The sequence below is a fragment of the Danio rerio genome, chromosome 2 (genome assembly GCF_052040795.2).
Source record: "Danio rerio strain M-AB ecotype USA chromosome 2, GRCz13ab, whole genome shotgun sequence".
NCBI lineage: Eukaryota > Metazoa > Chordata > Actinopteri > Cypriniformes > Danionidae > Danio > Danio rerio.
The window spans coordinates 27015912-27034873 of NC_141022.1; the positions used below are offsets into that span (position 1 = coordinate 27015912).

An 18962-nucleotide genomic window follows, 5' to 3' on the forward strand; every position below is an offset into this window, starting at 1 on the left:
TTGATTTGTTCTTTGTCCCTCTACAGGAAAAGGCAGATCTGATTCAGTACTAAGTGTGAGGGAGCCGTAGGTGAAGACATGGAGGCGGATTGAATCCAAAAGCTGGAGGTTTATTAAACAAACAACTAGCATCAAACAAAGGCAGAATCGTGATCATGAACCAGGCAACAACAAGCAAACAAAGAGGCAGTCCGAAAAGGCAAACAAGGCAGAGTCCAAAATCCAAAAACAGTAGTCAAAAAGAGCAGGCAAAAAGGTCATAACACAATGGCAAAAATAGCTGTAGGAAAACGCTTAGTAGGCAGTGAAACTGGCAATACTTCGCAATGAACACACATAAGCAGTGTGCTTTTATATGGTGGCTACCAGGAAGTACCACAGAGGAAGTACCCAGTCAATATTCGGGAGAGAGCTCCCTCTGGTGGGCGGATGAATGGTAAGCTACCATATTCGTTACACTAAGAAGGATGCTTTAGGCTGTGCTGACTTATAGAGAAGTAATGATTCACCTGACTCACGATTCGATACGATTCACGATTTAGTCATGATTTTTAACAAAAAATTTTTAAACAAATTTAAGGTAAAGAACCCTTTAATTTTTTTCTGAAATGCTTCACAATTTTGCAAAATATAATGTATTTTCAGATTCCAAAAAAAATAAAATAAAAAAAAATAAAGGAATACAAACTAAAGAAGGCTCATTAATATAAACAAACTAAAACTGTGACTGTGCTGGGATTTTACATTTTTAAAAAGAAATATTAGCATATTTATGTTTTCTGGCATAAGCTGAGATCTTTGCACTTTTACAGTGTCCCCTGCTGATAAAAATTGAGATGGCTAGTGTGGAGAGGTAAGCTTTTCCTAAACCAGAGAGCAGGGTGTACATAGATGGTCAATTGACCCTCTTATTTGCAGGTAAAGCAAGAATTATGCCTGTAAACACAGCGCCCCCTCTGCTCAAAACATGTATCGCGTTTCATTCAACATTTCAATCGGTTTAAATTGTCACATATTTGTACCGATTACATCCCAACTGACTTGTCTTTGTGTCCCAAGATGTTAACTGATGATCAAAAATCTAATTCTACTCTTGCCTTACTTTTTGAATTGGCTTGACTAGAGCTGAAGAATTCTAATGAGAAAGTGGGTTTCCTCAAGTCCTACTGAAAACTGGAATGTACTAAACCAAATCGTAATTCCAGTAGTTTATCAAGACATGATTTTAGACTTTGCACACAACAGTGCAGCTGATCATTTAGGTGTTTTAAACATGTACGACTGAATTTTGCGAAAGTTAAATTGGCCTGATTTAAAACAGGAGGTCTCACAATTTTGTAAGACTTGACACATTTGTCAAGTGGTTGGGAAACCCAACCAAAAAATTCAACTTGCACCACTTTTATCTAATTCCGATGGTTTCTGAGGCATTTGAACATATTTCATTCGAGTGTGTAGGACCTCTTCCACATTCAAAATCTGGCAATAAGTACCTGTTAACGATTATGTGCTCAACTGCACATTTTCCTGAGGCCAATCCTTTACATTTTTTAACTGCTAGAGCAATCACCAAAACACTGGTTAAGTTTTTCACGGTCTTTGGTTCAGAGTGATCATGGAACAAATTTTACATCTCAAACGTTTTCTCAAGAGCTTAAACGACTCGCCATTAAACATAACATCTCCACTGCTTATCATCCAGAGAGTCAAGGTGCTTTAGAGAGGTTTCATCAGACAGATAAGGTCTATAAATTCTCACATACTCTTTTGAGCTTGAGAGAGGAAGAAATTCTGTGGATGCTTTTCGCTTCACGAGAGGTGATACAAGAATCACTGGGGGAGAACTTTTTTGGGCACACTTTTTGCTGTCCTTTAGCTGTATTGAAAGACAAGTGACTCTCTGATTTAAAAAGCACCACTGTTCCTGAATATTTTTCACAGTTTCGTACATGTTTATACAGGGCTGTGACAGTGAAAATTTTTATAACTGCGGTGGGAAGACCGCCGGTGTTGCAGTTGCAGTGGTTTTGTTTACTCAAAACTGAAAATTCTTTCTGTCATTAATTACTAATCTTTTATTATAACATTTTTTAATATGAAAATGCAATAAAGTATGAAAAATGTGAAATTAAAGCAATAGTCCAGAGAGCTGGTTTTCCGCGTCAGTTCAGGTGCACCGTTTATATCCTTTAAAGTGTACACGTGGCGGCGGAGGCTGGACTAGTAGATGGCATGAAGGTCCAGCCGCCTAATTCATTACATGTTTTGGTTAACTAATTCTTTAAATACAACTCTCTTGAGCTTTAAAGGGAAAAACTCAGAAAAAGTTTTCTGTTAAATTAATTTTAGCAGTGACACAACTGACAGTCACTTTCACTTTAGTTTTTCAGTTAGGATAAATATTAGGAGTAACCTAAAAAAATGTTTAGTTAGACACTGCACAGTCCTACAATAGTCTACACTATAGTTAATATTATAATATCATTTCATATCATATCATTATATCATTTTCATCAATAATATTAAAACTAAGCTATAAAATTGATAAAACGCAGAACCCTTAAAAATATTTGCTTTCATTTTGACATCGCTAAAGCGCACTTTTACAGTTGTGTAAAGAAACATCCCATTATGCAGCAGCAGTCTCAAGTTGGAACACTTAAAAAAATGACTTGAGTTTAAAGATGATCGGCCTGCGAGGTCAAGTTTATAGTGGTAGTAAGTAAGTGGATGCCACAGATCAACCTCTCACTTGCGCTGCAGGTATCCTGCATGATAATGTAGGGTAGAGAGTTCTCTTGTCACGTGATAATAAAGATACTGAGAAGGACCTGCACACAGTCTTGAGCACAGACAGACACACATGAGCAAACGCAACGAATTGAGAAGGAAACATAGAAGCGTTGCCCAGATAGGACACGATAATAAACTTCAACTGGCGAGCTGAGCTGAATCAAAACAGCTGAGTACCGTCATAACATGTGACCATAATAAATACACGTGGACAACCTAAACAAAACAAACCTACAAGACAAAACAGGCACTCCGGACATCTCTGTTTTGCTACACCAATGCCTTAAAATGTAACTAAGTAACTGACCACCTAAGTCTGACGATTGAGTTTGAGTGGTCCGATGCATGCCAGTATGCATTTGAGAATATTAAATCCTTACTGATTTCAGCTCCAGTGTTGGCTGTCTCTGTTCATTAGAAGCCATTTAGTCTAGCGGTGGATGCAAGCGATGCAGGAGCTGTTCTGCAGCAAAGGGTTGCTGATAAAGTGGAATACACAGTTTGTTACTTTTGAAAGAGGTTTACATCTGCACCACGGATGTATTCTGCTATTGAAAAAGAGGCTTAAGCAATGGTTCTTGCTATTCAACATTTCGAGAGTTATTTGTCAAACTGTCATCCGATTGTTGTAGATTGTGACCATAACCCACTCACCTTCCTAAATTCTATGCGTTTATAACTATTTTTGTAGTGTCATTAAAACGTGGCTTCTTGTCTTAAACGATGACTCAAGCTTTCATAGTATTACTTTTAAAAAAGGAAAAAGATCCCACCTCTTGTAACTCCTATAGGCCCTTTTCATTAATAAATGCTGATGCTAAAATGTTGGCTATTCATGTTGAAAAGATAATTCCATATGTATATCTGAATTGCAAAAAGGTTTCATGTATAGGAGACATGTGTTCTTTAATGTTCATACTCTTTTATATATATAAATATTTCCTACCATTTCTCTGTTGTCCCTGAGGTTGTAATTGCTCTTGATGCTGAAAAAGCATCTTTTAGATGAATGGTCATATCTCTTTGCTGTATTTAAAAAAATTGGGCTTGTGAATAATTTTATTTTATGGATTCATCTCTTATATGCTCACCCCAGGCCAGCATACCCACAGATGGTATGCATTCACAATACTTTAAATTAAGCCGGGGTACACAGCAGGGATGCCCACTCTCCTCTCTAATATTTGCCCTGGCTGTTGAGCCACTGTCAATTGCCTGACGTTCATCTGTTTCATTTGAAGGAATCTCCCGTTCTGATATTGCAACTGAATTATCACTTTATGCCGATGACTTTTGGTATTATGTCTGTAACCCGATCACTGCCATTTCTTCTATCATTTCCTTTCTTAACAAAATTTGCTCATGTTCTGGTTGTAAAATTAATTTTCAGAAGAGTGAGAGTTACCCTTTTAATTCTTTGGCATTGCAACTTAAAGACTCTAATGTTTCATTTAGGCTGTGTAAATCTGGTATAACATTTATCCCAAGATGTTTAAAACCAGATCTCTTTCATCTCTCTTCTCCACTAATTATTCTCCTTTTTTGGCTCAATCTAAATCTGACCCCAAAGGTGGCACAATCTTCATTTCTTCCTTAATTGCAAGAATTAACACAGTCAAAATGAATAAATTATGATGAAAAAAAATGAATAAATCTCCCTAAATTATTATTTTTATTTTAGCGTATTCCATTGTTTTTGCCAAATAGCTTTTTTAAGTCTATTGACCAAATTGTTACACCCTTTCTGTGGCATGGTAAAGTATTCTTAGTATTCTTAAACTATTACTTGAAAATCGTAAACTGTGTGGGGTTATCTCTACCCAACTTTAAGTTTTACTTCTGGTCAGCTAACATTCATAAGATTATGTTTTGGTTTAACTCATCTAATGCTCCCAGATGCAAATTAGAGGCAAAGTCATGTCTTCCCACTCCTTTACAGGCCTTACTTACTGCCGCTTTACCTATTAATGGCTCCAAGTTTACAGATAATGTAATTGTCTTATCAACCCTTAGGATTTGGTCTCAATTTAGGTCCCGTTTTAAGCTAAATCCGCCTCTTCATTAATGCCACTATCCATAAATTACTTGTTTCCTCTATTAGTCACTGACCATGCTTTATGGTGTGGCAAGAGATACTGTAGGTTTACTATGTTTCAGAGGTTTGTTTAAGGATTGTATATTCTGCACCAATGCAATGTTTTCTTCTGAATTAGATCTGCCACCTTCACATCTTTTCTGTTATTTTCAAACCAAAGCTGTTTCTTTATTTCTATATTTTCTCTGCCTATCACGGAAGTTGGTAAGGGAGAATTTTCTTCTGAATAAAATTTTTGAAAAGGCACTATTTTCAAGGTCTTATTGTCAGCTTATTGATTTAGCGGACTGTACTAATGCTGAAATTAAAAGTTGGGTGAATTAAAAGAAACTTGTTGGGTAAATTGTTTGAGGTTGACTGGTGGGTAAATGCCGTGCACCACTAATATATGCTTTTATTTAATATATTTCTAAATAATATATACAATAAAATAATTAATATAATGTATACATTTAAAACAATGACGAATTTAACTTAGCACTGGGTTACTATTATGGCCATCGTACAACTTTTTTTCCTTTTATTATTTTATTTATTTTTATAGCATTACTGTCATTAGTAATTTTGTAAAGTTTAAGACTAAAGTAGTAAAAAAAGAAGTGAAATGAAAAAATGGAGATGCCTTTTCTGAGTGCAATATTTTTTATTGAACAAAAAGAAAATGTACATACAATACAACAGTAAACATCACATTACAGTGAACATTAAACATACAGTTTGGTACCTTCTATCTCACTGAGACCCAGAAGGGACATAACAGTGGGGAAAAAAACTCAGTGGGAGAAAAATATCTATTTTTAAGTTTTTACCTCCCAGGGTTTTGTTTTCCCTCGCAATAAGTTTTGCGTTCCCTGGCAAAGATCTTTTATGTTCTGTCGCAACACTGTTGTTCCACAAACACTTCCTGTTCACTTTATATTTAAAAAATGTCGGTAATTTGTATGTAAAGTTCAGCATGTACCATGTACATGGTTGATGTGCATTTTGTGCATTCGTCTTGCAGTGGTTGAGAGCTCTGCACATCACTATGGTGTGTTTCACATAGCATTTCTTCATTCGGCACTGGGTTGCTTACATGGTCGCCGAACATTTTTAAAAATTTTTTATTGCACAACTACCATTAGTATTTCCAGAAAATAAAAAAATATTTATTGATAAAATAAATTAATAAAAAATACAATAAAAAATGGGGATGCCGTAACAGCTGATGAATCAGTCGGTCCCTGAGTCTGGGGTCTTGAAGATTTCTGGTCTTGAGGTGGCACAGGGTTGCTGTCATGGCTGGCTACAACTTCCTTTTTTAAGTGTTTATGTTTTTTTTAAAACTACTATCATCAGTCATACTAAAATATACAATAATATCTAAAGAAAAAACTAACAAGTAAAAAGAAGGGAATATTAAAAAATGAGGGATCCTCTGACTGCTGATGGACGATGCGGTTCTCGGGTGCAGGTCTTTCCACGTCTTCAGGCTGAAACAAAAACAAAATTGAGGTCTGCTATTTAATGCATTATTAACCAAAGAACATCTAAAAAAGATTTTTAAACAATTATGAAAATTTAGGAAGATAAAAAAGAGTGCAAATATTAAAGAATGTTCAGAATGTAAATAATACCGTAAACCAGTCATGGAGACTCAGTTTCTCAAGTTCAATTCGCTGCTCTGGCTCGATCTGGAGACAGCAGCGGATCAAATCACAGCATTCTGTGCAGAAAGAAGAGAGAGAGCTCAGATTTACTCCACAACTTAATTAATAAATAATAGTTTGTATTATTCAGATTGACCTCTTTCCTTGACCCAAATAGAGATTTTACCTTTTGTCAAGTGATCTTTGGTCCAGATGTTACGTCTGATCATTTGCAGGTCGTGTCGATTTGGAAAATCTCCACACATCATCACATAAAGGAGTAGCCCAAGAGACCACACTGTCGTTGTTTTACCGTGGTACTCGCCAGTTATCCGATACTCAGGTGGGACATAGTCATCTGTGCCTGAATGAGAGAGGTTTTAACCATTAGTCATTAGCCACCAGATCGACAGTATTAATCGATTAGTGGACTCCATTCTATGATGCTATGTGAGAGCTTGACTCGCGCAGAGTCTATTGTGAACTCATCACTACAGTTTGAGACTCAATTCCCAGTTTAAGGGATCATACATACCAGCAAAACTTGTGTAAGGAGCATCAGTGAGGATTTCCCCGCATCCAAAGTCGATCAGTTTGATTTCGAGGGTGTCCGGGTTGATCAGCATGTTCTCCATCTTGATATCGCGATGAAACACTTTGCGTCTGCAGCACGTTTGAGCTGCAAATATTACCTGCCACATGATCAACCGTGCCCCATCCTCATCGATGATCGACTCTTGGCGCAGGAGAAAGGAGAGCAGCTCTTCAGAGGGCATGGGCCGCTCTAGGACCATGATGTACTCGTCCTCATCCACGCGCCAGTCCAAAAGCTTAATTATTTCCTGTATTGCGGGCTCTTGGTTTGCAAGAACTAAAAGAGCAACCTCCATTGGAAGTGATTCCGGATAGCCGTCCTGGAAGAAATATATTTGTTAAGATGATTGGATGGATATTATGTAAAACATGATGACAATTACAGTTTGTCTAGTGATTTATAGATACTTAAAGTGAAACAGTGAATGAGAGTTGAAGAGCACAGCATACTTACAATGTCGATGAACTTGACGTTCTCGGTGTAGGCAGTTTTAATTGCCACCTGCTCAACAGAACAAAGAAAGCATGTGTTATAGAATTATACACAATTATTGTGTTCAGAGTTCACATTTGTCCAATGCTATCTCATGGCAATTTGTCACTTTTTGATTTAGTGGCTGATTCGTATGAATTTGTACAATCTCATTCTTGTGATTTGCTTATCCAGGTTGACATTTGGGTTTAGGGCTGGAGTTTGGTGCCACGCATCCTTTTAAAAATCATACATTTTCATACGAATGAACTCATAAATTCATACCAATTAGCCACTAAATGACAAAAGGTAAAATAGTTCAGTTTCTCTTGAGATCAGGCTGATTTTCAGTCATTAACACTGAACAGTTTAACAAAGTAGCAGTTTAATTTAGCCCAAAAATAAGAATCATATATCTATCTATTATTTTTTATCTGATACTCTGATTTAAAGCGGTGATCTAGATATTAATTGATGAAAATTGATGATACCTGAAGGCCATCCTCTAGTCGGGTTGCAGCTTGAACAAGTCCAAAGCCTCCTTTACCCAGCAGAACACCAAGTTCATAAGAGGATGAGTTGATGACTGTCAAAAGAAAAATCAAAGATGTTGATATAAAATGTCAATCAGTAGAGAGTTTATTTAATCCAAGACTATTGTCTGATTCATATACGCACTCAATATTTGTACTTAAATTCACACAAAACAGGACAGTTTAAATGAACTGTAGTAGTTATAGAAATATATATGCTTCATGTAAAATATATATATTCAACACACACACATAAACAATTGAACAATGAAATCTTGTTGAATGTGGAAAAACCGTTGTGCTATTTATCATCTATTATTAAACAAAACACATAAAACATTTGAGTGCTGATTAAATATTGACATTAATAAAGACATTGCCATAAAAGTGTGTGTGTGCATGCGTGTGCTGGGTTAACTACCAAACTGACCCATTATTTCGCTGCTCTTCTTCTCTTCGTTGGTCTGAAACAGAAACAGAAATCATATTTAGTGTCATCACACAACCTGCATAAAACAAATATAGGCAACATGCCTAAAGTAAAGAAAGTGGACATAAAAGAACATGAAGAATGAATATAAAATAGTGTATTAGGACTGACTATACAACTTTACATAAAACTGTAAATCTAATGCGTATTGTCTACTAACTTATCAAATCAAAAATACTCAAATTTATTAACATGTATTTACCTTAATCCAGCTGTGGCGGTTGAGTCGCTCCAGTTTAATCCGCTCTCTGGGGTCTATCTTGAGACAACAGCGCATAAAATCGCAGCATTCTGTGCAGAAAGAAGAGAGAGACATGATCACCTTGAAATTTATTTTTTGGTAATTCAAATTACAACTGTTCTGTGCTGAAATGAAGATCTCACCTTCTGACAGGCCTTCTATGTCTTTATTCATGATCGTATTCAGTTCTCGTCTTGTTGGAAACTTCCAGAAAAGCATTACAAACAAGACTATTCCGAGAGACCACACTGTCGCTGGTTCTCCGTGGTATTTGCCAGTCTCCAGAAACTCAGGAGGACGATACTCCGCTGTGCCTGGAGGAAAGAGATTTTGTTTCAGTTAACAAGGCATGTTTAATTGAATATTCATTACTAAGCAAGAATTCTGTTGATTCACAACAGTGAATTACTTCATGAGAGCTCAAGTCATCACCACAGTTTAAAGGGATTATACGTACCAGAATAGTCTGTGTAAGCCTCATCTTCGAGGATATCCCCGCACCCGAAGTCAATCAATTTGACCTCAAGGGTGTCCGGGTTGATCAGAAGGTTCTCCAGCTTGATATCTCGGTGTAACACTTTTCTTTGGCAGCAAGCTTGAGCTGCGAATACGACCTGTTTCATGATGAACCGTATGTCATCTTCATCAATGGGCCCAACATAGCTTTCTATGAAATTGTTCAAGGGCTGACAGGGTATGGGCCGTTCCAGGACCATGCAGTAGAAGTCACGTTCCACCTTCCAGTCCAGAAGCTCAATAATTTCAGGAACCCTTGGGCCTTGATTCACAAGGGTTTGAAGCACAATTTCTATTGGAAGTGGTTGAGCAAAACCATCCTAGAAGAAAGAAGGTTTTTATGATGAATCAGTGGTAAAAGAATTGAAATCAGATGATTGTCTACTAAAATATCATTTGCTGTCTGTGATTAAAGAATTAATTCACCCAATTATGTTATTAAAAACCGTCATGTTGTTTCAATACACTGAGAGCTTCTTTCATCTTAGCAACACAAATCCCTCATCCTTCATCAATAGCAATGAGATGCTCAAAGTCCAGAAAAGGAACCAAAACCTTTGTTTTTTAGTCTTAAAAGTGTTATTGAAGCTTTGTATGTAGAGTTGATCTCTAGGATTTAATCTAAAATATTTAAACTTGTGTTCTGAAGATGAATGAAGGTCTCGGGGGGTTGGAATGACATGAGGGAAAGTAATTAATAACATAACTTTATTTATGGGTGAACTCATCCTTTAATGTTAGCATGACGTGTTTGAAATGTAAAATTGTGGAACAGAGGAGAAACAGAGTTTTCTTACAATGCGGATGAACGTTGTGTCGAACATCGAGCAGTATTTCACTGCAACCTGATCAACAAAACAAAAGAGTGGATGTGTTAGAATTATGAGCAAAGGCAATGGTGAGACCAGAATAACAGGACAAAAATGATTGGCTAGATTAATATTGCTGTTCAGATCCATACCTGAAGTCCATCATCCAAACGAGTCGCTGCATAGACGGTTCCAAAACCTCCTTCACCGAGCTCATCACCAACTTCATATTGGCGTGAATTGATGACTGTTAAAGAGAAATCAGAGATGAGGGAATAAAATGTGACAGCACTTACTACTACTAAATCCAATTAAGAGCTACTTTTTATTTTCTAAAGACAAATTAGCTGAATATTAGTTATCAACAACATTTAAACAATCTGTATATTGAAGTCAGTCTGAAGCACAGCCCACTAAACTGTAGGGGTCTAACTATTCGCACCTAACCATTTTGGTAAAGGTCTTTAAGTTCAGTCAGTGTGTACAAAATATGGACAAAAAGACATTTGAGGGGAAAAGTGACACTGCTGGATGTAAATGCTCAGTAGTGCTCTTCTGCAACACTGCACTGACAAACACATCTGTGTGCATGAATGAACAAGAGTGAGTACAACAACTTCACAAATATTCACAGTGTTCCAGAATTCAGCATTTTCTGAATAAAGGTGAAAAATGTTTCATTATAAACGTAAATGTTACTGGTGTTTTCTTCTGTCAGATAACATTTGGCAGAGTTTTTAGTTTTATTTTTATTCATGCAGCAAAGGTTTAATAATTATTGTCCATTATTTTTAATGACTGAAAAATCCTAATATATATTCTAATTTATTTGTATATTGATTTATGTAGAATTCACCTTTTGTCACGCTATTAGTCCTCTAACTTTTACTTTTTTAATAGTAATAAACGGTAAACAAAAATCACAAGCATTTTTTAAGTTTTGCTTGTTTTTTTTATTTCAAACTGTAATAAAATTGAACAGAACTATTTATCCTTACACCCTACTAAACTGAAGTAAACCTGTAAATGTTCACTGAATTACTGAATGAGTGTCAAGGTAGCAAACTTACCGAAAATTGTTTTCTCCTTCTCCTGAGGAACTGATGGCACTGCAGCTTGAAGGACATCATCCTCACTACAGTTGGACGTGGCACAGGCTGTAGGGACGTCCTCAACACTTTGAGCTGCAGCATGGTCTGGAGTTTGGAGGGTCAGTTCAGTGCTGGGAGATTGGAGGACATCACTGTGTTCGTCAACACGGACTGGACAACCACTGGTGCCTAGTTCCTCCGATAACAGGTATTCAGTCCTATCATCAATATCTCGACCTAAAAAGAGAAAAATATGTAATAACTAAGGATTGTTTTATTTAACTTTTTTTAATGAAATGTTAATTAGCCATGTTAAAGTGTGCTGTACATTTTGAAGTGAGTATTTGGGGTGTTGTAGCCCCAAAATGTCAGAATTCTGAAGTCAGAATTATTAGCCCCCCTTTGATTTTTTTTTTTTTTTAAATATTTCCCAAATTATGTTTAACAGAGCAAGGAAATTTTCACAGTATGTCTGATAATATTTTTTCTTCTAGAGAAAGTCTTATTTGTTTTATTTTGGCTAGAATAAAAGCAGTTTTTAATTTTTTGATCACCATTTTAGGGACAAAATTATTAGCCCCTTTAAGCTACTTTGTTTTTTCGATAGTCCACAGAACAAACCATCGTTATACAATAACTTGGTTAACTACCCTAACTTACCTGCCTAGTAAACCTAATTAACCTAGTTAAGCCTTCAAATGTAACTTTAAGCTGTATAGAAGTGTCTTGAAAAATATCTAGTCAAATATTATTTACTGTCATCATGGCAAAGATAAAATAAATCAGTTATTAGAAATTAGTTATTAAAACTTTTATGTTTAGAAATGTGTTGAAAAAAATCTGCTCTTTGTTAAGCAGAAATTGGGAAAACAAATAATCAGAGGGGTTAATAATTCAGAGGGGCTAATAATTCTTACTTCAACTATAGTAGTACAGTAGTACAGAAAATACAGCCGTAATATCCGTCATCATTTACTGACCCTTGATTTTTTCCAAACAATTCAGAGTTTTTTATTGTTTGTTTTTTTTTTAACAGAAAAGAAGATGCTTCAGAGAATGTTGAAACCTGTAACCATTGACTTTAATAGTATTTTTTTTTCTACTATGGATGTCAATGGTTACAGGCTTTCAACATTCTTCAATATATCTTCTTTTCTGTTCAACAAAACAGCAAAACATGGTTTGGAACAAGTCAAGAGTGAATAAATGATAGAAGATTATAATTTTGGTGGACTATCTCTTTAAATAAATAACCTTAGATTTTAATAATACATTAGTAAATGTTGATGCTGTGCAAGTATTTTTAATTCTTATTTCATAAATACATTAACTAACATGAACTATTGGAACATTATTGTGAAGTGTTTCCAATTTTGAAACTAAGCAGGCATTTATTAAATCAGTTTTAAATGTTTGATTTTCCTAAATAAAATAATAATCATAAAAAAGAAGCTATTTTAAACATTTCTCCCTAACTGAAGCGTAAATGAATCAAACCATTTATTGATACACTAATATTAAATTGCCGTCTAATCTGTGCATGTTCATTGAATTACTTAATGGTGAATTAGCAAACTGACCGATCACTGTTTTCTCCAAATTCTGTAGCTGGCATGACTGTGGCTCAGTGTCCCGAAGAACACGTGCACACAAGTTAGCTAGCAAAGGCACTGCAACTTGAAGAACATCATCCTCACTACAGTCGGGAGAATAGAGGACTACACTGTGGTCGTCAACATGGACTGGACAGCCACTGGTGCTTGGTTCCTCCGATGACAGGTATTCAGTCCAATCATCAATTTCTCGACCTAAAAAGAGAAATAATATGTAATAACTAAGGATTGTTTTATTCACATTTGATAATTGTAAGATTAATTTGCCATATTATTGCAAGCTGTACATTTTGAAGTGACTACTTGGGGTCTCGCAGCCCACCATTATAAATGTAAAACCCAGTCAAACAAACATACACTGAAAAAGTGACACTGCTGGATGTAAATGCTCAGTCGTGTTCTGAATACTGAAACATTGCACTGACAAACACATCTCTGTCAATAAAGGAAATCAATAAATATTCAGAGTGCTCCTTAATTTTGTACAATCATTTTTAGCTGATTGTCTTTTCTAACTGTTTGTCTTGCTCTTTTTTGAATATGGGTAAGAAATGTAAGTATTTGTCATTGTTCACAGCAAATGCTGTTCAAGATATTTTCATTCTTAATTCTAGTTAGCAAATACATTAAATAACATTAACTAATCAAACATTAAAGTAAAGTGTTTCCAGTTCTTTAATTATTTTAATCAGGCAGGCATTTATTCAAATTTTTTAATTTGTTATTATTCGCAATTGACATAACAGAAAAGCACTTCTAAGTTTTGCCATTTTTCTCACAAACTTATTATTACACTGCTGTTAAACTGCCGTCTAATCTGTGCATGTTCATTGAATTACTTAATGGTGAATTAGCAAACTGACCGATCACTGTTTTCTCCAAATTCTGTAGCTGGCATGACTGTGGCTCAGTGTCCCGAAGAACACGTGCACACAAGTTAGCTAGCAAAGGCACTGCAGCTTGAAGGACATCATCCTCACTGCAGTCGGGAGAATAGAGGACAACACTGTGGTCGTCAACATGGACTGGACAGCCACTGGTGCTTGGTTCCTCCGATGACAGGTATTCAGTCCAATCATCAATTTCTCGACCTAAAAAGAGAAATAATATGTAATAACTAAGGATTGTTTTATTCACATTTGATAATTGTAAGATTAATTTGCCATATTATTGCAAGCTGTACATTTTGAAGTGATTACTTGGGGTCTTGCAGCCCACCATTATAAATGTAAAACGCAGTCAAACAAACATACACTGAAAAAGTGACACTGCTGGATGTAAATGCTCAGTCGTGTTCTGAATACTGAAATATTGCACTGACAAACACATCTCTGTCAATGAAGGAAATCAATAAATATTCAGAGTGCTCCTTAATTTTGTACAATCATTTTTAGCTGATTGTCTTTTCTAACTGTTTGTCTTGCTCTTTTTTGAATATGGGTAAGAAATGTAAGTATTTGTCATTGTTCACAGCAAATGCTGTTCAAGATATTTTCATTCTTAATTCTAGTTAGCAAATACATTAAATAACATTAACTAATCAAACATTAAAGTAAAGTGTTTCCAGTTCTTTAATTATTTTAATCAGGCTGGCATTTATTCAAATGTTTTAATCTGTTATTATTCACAATTGACAAAACAGAGAAGCACTTTTAGGTTTTGCCATTTTTCTCATAAACTTATTATTACACTGCTGTTAAACTGCCGTCTAATCTGTGCATGTTCATTGAATTACTCAATGTGGAAGTGAACAAACTGACCAGTCACAGTTTTCTCCATATCCTGCTGCTGGCATGACTGTGGCTCAGTGTCCTGAAGAACACGTGCACACAAGTCAGCTAGCAAAGGCACTGCAGCTTGAAGGACATCATCCTCACTACAGTCGGACGTGGCACAGGCTGTAGGGACGTCGTCAACACTTTGAGCTGCAGCATGGTCTGGAGTTTGGAGGGTCGGTGCAGTGATGGGAGAATGGAGGACATCACTGTGGTCGTCAACATGGACTGGACAACCACTGGTGCTTAGTTCCTCCGATGACAGGTGTTCAGTCCTATCATCAATATCTCGACCTAAAAGAGAAATAATATGTAAAAACTAAGGATTGTTTTGTTCACATTTTATAAATCAAATATCATTTAGCCATATTATTGAATGATAACAATTATGAAGTGACTATGTGAAGTTTAGTTTTGTGGATTCAACATGCATGGATGTGTTTGTCATGCTTCTTGTGTTTTGACAGCTCCTATTAGTAAATAATTAAGTTGCCATGTCATTTCATCATAAATAAAACATCACCTTAAATTCAGCTTAAAGGAATGAATTTCAGTTTTGTGTAAATGCATGACAGTATGAACTTGTATGCTACTGTATGTTGTAAACTGTAGGATGTTGAGTTCATTTCTGAATTTTGTAATACAATATCTATTATACTGTACTGCATTACAGATTTTCACTTTGGTATATTTATTAAATCAGAATTGAAATTCTCAAAGCAGCTTATTCAGCCTCTTTACTACTATACAGATTGAAGCTGATTAAATTAGATACTGCTCATTCATTTCATATATATGAGGCATAAAACCAAAAGATCTCCTGCACATGAGTTGTGATGAAAACTGTCCTGAGCTAAAAAATAATAATAATAATAATAATAATAAAAACATTGTATACAGGCAAACTTGATCTAAATGTTTAAAGTTTGTCCAGAAACTTGACGTGCTAGTTTGGAAATATGGAGAATAACTGAAGAAATATACTAAATCGACTTTAGATACACATTGACTGTATGTTACAGACTTTATAAAACTGATTAACAAAACTTAACAAATAAAGTTTTAAAATTAATAATAAAAAACTTCCACGATAGCGAGTGTAGGGCCCTATATGCAGACTTTGGTGTTCTTATAGCATCGGTATGTGGTTTACCATCACTGGTCATCGTGGGTGGAGAGTTTTTCTCCACGGGTTCTTCTCGATCTGAGTGGGGTTTGTTTTCTGTCCTTCCCCGCAGGACTAAAGCAATTACTCCGAGTAATGTAAACATTTTAAAGAGTAAATAGTTACCAATTTAAAAAGCACAAATCTACGAACAAATAACTGTCAGTAAAGACGAAGAAAGTCTTCGTATATCTTCACACTACAGTGGATTGTGAGTAATGGCGCCTGTTCAGCAAAACGTCATCTTTAGAACTTGATGAAACGTGACATTCTAAATTCCAATAAAACCAAGCTGCAACGTGATTGTCCCGTTTAAAACTTCATAAAAAATTCAATACAAAGTAATAGTCAATCATTTTAGTGGCTTTTTTCGTGTGCGTGTGTGTGTGTGTGTGTGTGTGTGTGTGGAGGGGGGGGGGTGTTGATGGAGAGCTTCAATAAAATCGCTCAGCATATTCAAATTTGTCATGCATTTTTTCGAGTCTTCTTTTTGTATTCACATGATAAATTTATAAATAATAGGCAAGTTTTTAACCGTTTAAGAAAACAATTTATTTTAATCAAAACAATTATTTTGCTCTAAAAACTCTTTTTTAAACTCACTAATGTGGTTGAGGTTTATCTGTAACGTTAGTAACGTTTTGTTAAAACCATCATTAGGGTGTAAGTTACTCATTTTTGCAGTATGGCCTTAAATTATTTTGTCCACTGAATCCACTTTGCCTCATAATTTGTATTTTTCACTCAGTGCAGTCGGGGACTACAGTATATTGACTATTAGCACAAAGTTAGTTGACTGAATGCCCTGACAGTGTTAGCATTCAGCATGAATCAGAACAGTTTGCAGTTAAAACCATTTCCTACCTTTTCTTGTAACCCAATAAAATCCACTGCAATTAATGTGGACAGAGATGTTTAATCCACAATTATAATCATCATTTCAACCTGCTGGCGTTCACATCATCGGTCTAGTCGTTTCTAAATCGTTTTTGAATCGTGAGAGAGTCGATTCATTGACCTATTCATAAATACAACCGTTGCTTTGTTACTGAACAAATGTCTTAAGACAGTGTCTTACTGCCACCTATTGGCGGTTTTAGTTGTTACATGGAAAACCTAATTTTACTAGACTTGCATATTTTTCTTATTAATATTTTTATTTGAGAAATTATTTATTTAAAAAAATCCATAAAGGTAAATAATTCAATGGATTTTCAAAAAATCTAAATTGCAAATATTGCACCTAATGGGAAAAGTGACTGCAGTAGAAGTACAAGAGAGAATGCAAAAGGAAGAAGGATCCAACTCTGAAAAAGTTTAGGAACCGCTGATATACAGTCTGGTAACCGCTGATATACAGATAACTAGGTCATGACTTAGTTAAAAATTAAGTCTAAATCAATGCAAATGTAGTTTAACAATGCAGTGCAAGTATTACAATGTACAAACACAAAAATTCCAATACTGTAAACAATTAATTTCAAACTACACTAACTAATTATATATTATGTATTATATTTTGGAAGTTATTTGCAAATGCAGCCAAAGCACAGGATAGCAATAAATATGGCTGTAATATTGGTCATGTGGACGTTACTGCTTTTTGCCTTGGCACGACTGCTCACTTTTTGCTTACAATTAAAGTCCCTTTAAACGTAGTCTTGTCTGCATTTTGGAAATTGTTTTTCTTTTTATTGAGATATTGTTTCAAATGTTGCTTTCAATGGGGGTGTATGAATATATCATATATTAACTCATATTTAACTCAATATTTTGATTCACTCTGTCTAACAAGTCATCCGTGCTGTTGTTCTATTGGAATTTCATTTTCCAAATGGCCGACGTAGCAACAGAGTGTCACCTCTTGGTGGATCTATGCTCTTTGATTTATTTATTTATTTATTTATTATTATTAATTAATTAATTTTTTTTTTTTTTATTGACTTCAATAACAAACATACAAAATCCAATTTTACACAAAACAATGATAATAACAGATCAGGATAAATAATATAAACATATAAAAAATTTATTAAAAGAGAAACCAAAGAGAGAAAAAAAAGAATAAAAAAATAAAACAATTAAACAAAGATACATACAAAACACATATACAGCAAGAGGAAGCAAGGACTCACGTATCCGTGATATTTCCAAAATATTTATCTTAATAATCCAAGAATCTATCACTTTTCTTGTTAATAATTAGTCTAAGAGATTTAATAAAAAGATCCATTTCAATTAAAAAATGTGAAAAGAATTGGAGAATTTTTGTTTGTGAATAAAATATTTTGCATACAAAATAAAAAAGTTAATAATGTAGTTCTCTGATATATCAGTTTTACCTTTATAGTAACAAATACTATCTTGAAGTTGTAAGTGTCTGGAAGAAGCAATGTATTTAACCATATGGAGATATAAGCTTTTACAAAAGCTTTTTGTGTTTTCACAATGAAAAAATATGTCAATCAGCGTTTCGTCTTCACTTTTACAAAATATGCATGAACTATAAATCTCCAAAAACTTTGCCAAAGTACTATTCACTGGATATATTTTATAAAGAATTTTAAAATGACCCTCTTTTGTTTTATTGGGAATGCAGCACTTATGAGGTAATAGCCAGGCTTTTTTTCCAGTCTATTAGGTCAATGAAGGATGCAGTAAAATTTGCTCTTAGGAACATTATACTTTTTAATTTGAAAGATTTGTTGAATATATTTATTATTACATTTTTTGTCAAATATACTAACTCCATTTAAGATCAGCTCTGGTTCTTTAATAACATTTTCATTAAACATTAAATGAGATTTTATAAGTTGAATTAGGGCTAAAGAAATTGCTTTTTGCACAGCATTAAATTCTTTAAAAGGTAATGGAAAATTATCATTGGACATAAATTGTTCATAAGACAAGAAGTTGTCAGACTTATCAAAAATTGAGAGAATACCAATTATATTTTTGTTAAATCACGTGGATAGAAAAATACATTTATTTCTAATTCTAATGTCAGAGTTGTTCCATAAGATGCATTTATGTGGTGAGAAATTGTGGGAACAACACAATTTCAAGGATCTATGCTCTTTGATACAATCCATAGATATATACATGTATACATTTATGGATACAATCAAAGTCCCTTTTACAAAGGCA

The 18962-nt window shown here is 34.8% G+C and overlaps 2 protein-coding genes across 2 annotated transcripts in view; one reads left to right on the plus strand and one right to left on the minus strand.

Annotated features, from left to right (window-relative positions):
• Nucleotides 1-18962, plus strand: part of csrnp1a (cysteine-serine-rich nuclear protein 1a) — an 811199-nt gene that overhangs the window by 362350 nt on the left and 429887 nt on the right. The window lies entirely within an intron of this gene.
• On the minus strand, nt 5512-16173 carry LOC147846344 (uncharacterized). The gene is made up of 17 exons (XM_087240815.1): nt 15804-16173; nt 14636-14944; nt 13739-13966; nt 12843-13070; nt 11242-11499; nt 10324-10418; nt 10160-10207; nt 9304-9682; nt 8990-9160; nt 8808-8896; nt 8546-8579; nt 8074-8168; nt 7565-7612; nt 7052-7430; nt 6704-6880; nt 6505-6593; nt 5512-6360 (listed from the first exon to the last, which is right to left on the minus strand). Exons 1-17 carry the CDS (start codon nt 15919-15921, stop codon nt 6232-6234), a joined length of 2874 nt encoding a protein of 957 aa, XP_087096941.1. The 5' UTR covers nt 15922-16173; the 3' UTR covers nt 5512-6231.